This window comes from Penaeus japonicus, unplaced genomic scaffold, assembly GCF_977035675.1.
Source record: "Penaeus japonicus unplaced genomic scaffold, GWHDUDI00000001_assembly GWHDUDI00000035, whole genome shotgun sequence".
Classification (NCBI taxonomy): Eukaryota; Metazoa; Arthropoda; class Malacostraca; order Decapoda; family Penaeidae; genus Penaeus; species Penaeus japonicus.
In genome coordinates this window covers 29,502,340-29,507,339 of record NW_028234437.1, presented here as the reverse complement: position 1 = coordinate 29,507,339, position 5,000 = coordinate 29,502,340, and the positions used below count along the sequence as shown (strand labels likewise).

At 45.0% G+C, this 5,000-nt stretch overlaps 1 protein-coding gene across 1 annotated transcript in view; it reads right to left on the bottom strand.

Annotated features, from left to right (window-relative positions):
• The window catches only part of kon (chondroitin sulfate proteoglycan 4-like protein), a 103,933-nt gene that overhangs the window by 41,420 nt on the left and 57,513 nt on the right, over positions 1–5,000 (bottom strand). Inside the window, exons 7-10 of the mRNA XM_086531309.1 lie at positions 4,875–5,000; positions 3,811–4,069; positions 3,323–3,412; positions 1,551–1,781 (exon numbers count right to left, since the gene is read on the bottom strand). The exon at positions 4,875–5,000 is cut by the window's right edge and continues 90 nt beyond it. Of these exons, the coding sequence (XP_086387435.1) occupies positions 1,551–1,781; positions 3,323–3,412; positions 3,811–4,069; positions 4,875–5,000 (706 nt within the window). The remainder of the gene's footprint in view (positions 1–1,550; positions 1,782–3,322; positions 3,413–3,810; positions 4,070–4,874) is intronic.

Below are 5,000 nucleotides of genomic sequence, written 5' to 3'. Positions count from 1 at the left end.
ACACACACACGAATACATACGAATCGCTTTCGTCATCAACGGAACTGAGTTAGAGTGCCAATCATGAAGTGTCGCTAGAGTCCCCGGGAAGCACTCTTGAAAGGATTTCGTGCGCTCTGCAGGCGTCAGGTGACCCGGGTTATTCTGCAGTGAAAGGGTGTCCGCTGGGTAGGCGTGAACCCATGCCTATTCATGCCCCAAAGCAATCACGGTGCCGTGTGCAAAGGGCGGTGACTGAGGCGCTCTCTCTGGAGGAAGTATCAGGCTGGCGAGGCCCTTGGGTCTCCGCCGCTGACAGGAATTTGAGTCGAATCGTGGTAATCCTTTTTAATTTATCCATATATTGTTTTTTTTCTTTTTTTTTTCTTTTCTCTTTTTTTGTTTTGAGATCCATGCCCTGTGCAGTCCAGGGGGATCAACTACAAGTATGGAAGGAGAAAGTGAGGCCGAAGGAGAGCCAGAGAGAGAGAGAAAAAAAAAAAACTGATATCTTTCTCATCGTCGGAGGCCCTGAGTTGAGCAGGGGGTGGGGGATGGGTGGGGGGGAGGCAGCATACCTGGAGGAAGTGGCGAGGGCCGATCACGCCCACTCGCCCACGCAGGCGCCCACCGTGCTCATGGGTGGTTTCGCAGCCGTGCCCCTTCTCGCCCTCATGGGAGCGGGGCTGAAGTGAAGTTGAAGGGGGTGAGGGGGGGGAGAGAAAAAAAAAGAGAGAGGGCAAAGCAGTCATCAACAGGGGGGTCAGTCAGTCATCATTACTCGATGCTGATTCCTGGTCATGTGTTCATCCTACTGAGGGGATGTTGAGGCGTGTTGCATTGCACAACCACGAAGAAACAAACTCCTCCACTCATGTTAGTGACTGATACAGGAAGTATGCACGAGAGAGCAAGGCAGAAGGGAAGAGAAGGGGAGGAGGAAGAGGAGGAGGAGGAGGAGCGAAGAAAAAAGACAAATCTAGGAACTGGTAGAATAAAAGAAGGAAAGGGTTTCATTGAAGCGTTGAATTAGTGCAATTACATTCATGAACACATAGGAAGTGCAAGATGAGGGGGGATGGGGGGGGGGGTACTAGAAGAGATTTTACACCAAAAAAACACAGCAATGAATCCATTAGATCAAAACAATGATGGGAAATTAATTATGTTTTTTTATACGTAAGTAAGGAAAAGGAACTATTTAAAAAGGAGAAGGAACATTAACAATATTACTTACAAGTTTGATCACACAACTGCTGTCACTGTTGTCGCTATATAACCCATCCATCAGAATACTATATTCCCTTAATCTTACAAAAAAAGAACAAATAAACCTAAAAAAAATCCCATTTAGAAAAAAAAGAAAGAACGGAGAACATCAACCCACGAAGTCAAAACACACACACACAAAAAAAAAATCATCTCACACGAACGAGCAAAGACTAACCCCCACCCACCCTCCCTCACCCGCCCCCTCACCCACCCTCTCCCACCCCTTCCACCCACCCACCCCCTCCCTCCCTCTCCCCCACCCACCTTCCCTCCCCCCCCCTCCCCGACCCGCCATTTACCTGCAGATACGAAGGCAAGATGTAGCCCGACCGAGTCACGAACTCTAACTCCAGCACGACGGAATCTTCTGTCGTCTCGGAACCGTCGTGGATGTAGGTGACGCGGTCGTCGTTGAGGTCAAGCAGGGTGAAGATAGTGTCCTCGGGTCGTCGTGGCAAATCGACATCGAAACGACCTCTGGAGGGCGGCGTGATCACGTGGAAGTGGACACCGGATTCCCGTACGCCGTACTGTCGGAAGGGAGGTTGTGACGATTTCGTTAATTAATATTTAGTTATGTCAATATTATATAAATATAAATATTTATATAATTGTTATATAAATATTTGTATGATATATTTCTTATCTAAATATTTGTATGATATATTTCTTATCTAAATATTTGTATGATATATTTCTTATCTAAATATTTGTATGATATATTTCTTATCTAAATATTTGTATGATATATTTCTTATCTAAATATTTGTATGATATATTTCTTATCTAAATATTTGTATGATATATTAGTTATACAAATATTTAGGATTGGGGGAATGAATCAAGTGATCAGGAGTGCAGTTGACATGATTACGTGGATGAGGTGAGGGAGGTGAATACAGTGAATAAACATAAATAAAATAATAAAAATAATAAATAATAAAATAAAGATAAATAATAAATAATAAAAAATAAGCATAACTATTTTGATATGAATGTGTGAATGAAGGTAGGTTGAATAAACATGGAAAAGGTGACAGGATTGCCTGAACGAAGAGATGTAAATATAATGTAAATATAATGTATTCATCTACATGAATACACTGATATGATTGCGTGAAAGAAGGGAAGTGAATACAGTGAATAAGAAAAATACGCTAACATGAATGCGTGAAAGAAGGGAAGTGAATGCAATGAATAAACATGAATACACTGATATGATTGTGTGAAAGAAAGGAAGTGAATACAGCGAAGAAGAATAAATACGCTAACATGAAGGGAGGTGAATAAAGTGAATAACCATCAATACACAGACATGAACGCACATACTTATAAAGGGGTGATCGAAGTTACAAGATCAAATACAATAACGCAAAAGGAATATTGAAATCTTGAATTTATTTTTCCTTTCTTACTTTCTTTTTAAGTAAACCCAAAGTCGAGGTATCGTAGTTATCAAATAAGGAGGTCTTTAAGGGAATGGCTGCAAATAGTTATGTAAACACAAGCACTGAAATGTTGAACAAAAGTGAAACACGTGTGGAGCAATAATGTCTTGTTTCTTAGAAGACTGGGATACAAAACAGAAAATACAGTAGCCTTCATTAGATATCAACAACGATCGGATTCCATTTAAATGCCGGTTACACATGCATACATGCATACATACATACATACATACATACATACACACACGCACACACACACACACACACACAAACACACACACACACACACATAACCACACCTACACACAAACACAAACACAAACACACACACACACACACACATAAACACACCTACACTCAAACACAAACACACAAACACCTATCCACCCCCCCCCACACCTCCCTCCTCCTCCTACCCACCCATCTCCCCACCCACACCTACCCACCCATCCACCACCCCCACTCAACCCCCACCCATCTCCCCACCCCACTCCCTTCCCTACACCCACCCACACCTACCCACTCAACCCCCACCCACACCTACTTACCCATCCACCTCCCCCCAGCCCCCTCCCTACCCAGCCACCCACAAAGCCCAACAAACCCCTGAAAATGCAACTCACTTTCTCGTAGTCAAGGACGAGGTGAAGATGTTCTGAGGTGACCAGAGCCTGGCCTCCTTCGTGTACTTCCATGGGCGTGAGACTAAGGATCTGTGAGGGAGGGAAGAGCATGGGCGTGAGAAATCGATCATAGTGACAGAGAAAAAAAGAGAGATAGTGTGTTCAATGCGCGTTTTTTTTTTATCCCTTTTCGTAATTCTATCAACACGATAGACTATTTTGCAGTTCATGAATATTATGCCCATCCATCCACTACGTTTGTTTATTTAGATAACCTTCATGAATTTTATGCATATCCATCTAGTACGTTTGTTTATCTAGAAAACTTTCATGAATTTTATACATATCCAACTACTACGTTTGTTTATTTAAAAAAAACTTTCATGAATTTTATGCATATCCATCTACAACGTCTATTTATTTAGAAACCTTATCAACCCACAAAATACAAAATCCCCCCCCACCCCCACCCCCACCCCCGATCTCACCTCCAAGTTAAAGGGCAGCGTAGTCTTCGTGAACACTTTATACGCGGTCGTGAAATTCTGCCTCACGCAAAGGGCCAGGTCACACTCGCACTTGAAGCCGTCGGTGCCTTCTTGCACGCAACGAGCGCCATCCACGCAAGGGTTCTTCAAGCACGGGTATGCCCAGCTGCAGTCTGCCTTGATGCCCAGGGTCACGCGAGATTCCCGGATGCTGAGGCGGCGCTCTCCCACGAAGAGGTTCTGGATGCATCCTTCGAGGCTGTTGGGGGTACGGGTGTGGGTACGGGTGTGGGTGTGGGTACGGGTGTGGGTGTGGGTGGGGGTGGGGGTGTGGGTGGGGGTACGGGTGGGGGTGTGGGTACGGGTGGGGGTGGGGGTGTGGGTGTGGGTACGGGTACGGGTGTGGGTATGGGTGTGGGTGTGGGTATGGGTGTGGGTGTGGGTACGGGTGTGGGGGTGTGGGTGGGGGTACGGGTACGGGTGTGGGTATGGGTGTGGGTGTGGGTATGGGTGTGGGTGTGGGTACGGGTGTGGGGGTGTGGGTGGGGGTACGGGTACGGGTGTGGGTATGGGTGTGGGTGGGGGTCGGTATGGGTGTGGGTACGGGTACGGGTATGGGTATGGGTAGGGTGGTGGGTGAAGGGAATGGGCGTGAGTGGAAAAAGATTGATTGATTGTAAAAACTGTAATTATCATTATGTGTTTTTTCTGGTTGTAATCATCGTAAATATATATACTGTCATGATCTTCACCATCTTTCTAATATTTTTTTTCTATGAAATATAGCACATCAATCACATTTATCTATCTATCTTATTATCTATATATCTTATTATCTATCTACATCTATCAATCTCTCTCTATATATATCAATCTATCTATCAATATATCTATCTATATATATCTATCTCTCTACCTATCTATCTATCAATCTAACCATCCATCTAGCCACATATCTATCCATCAATCTATCTCTCTACCCACCTAACTTTCTAACCACTTATCTATCTACCCATCCACCCACCCACCCACCCACCCACCCACCCATCCCATCGAGCACCAACCTCTTATCCCCATTCCTGGCTCCCTGCTTCACCGCCCGCGCCTGCTTGTTGACCTCGACCCCGCCCACGAAGAGGTACCCGGAGAGGTCAAAGAACTTGTTCTCGCCGATGTGCGTGGGCTGGTCC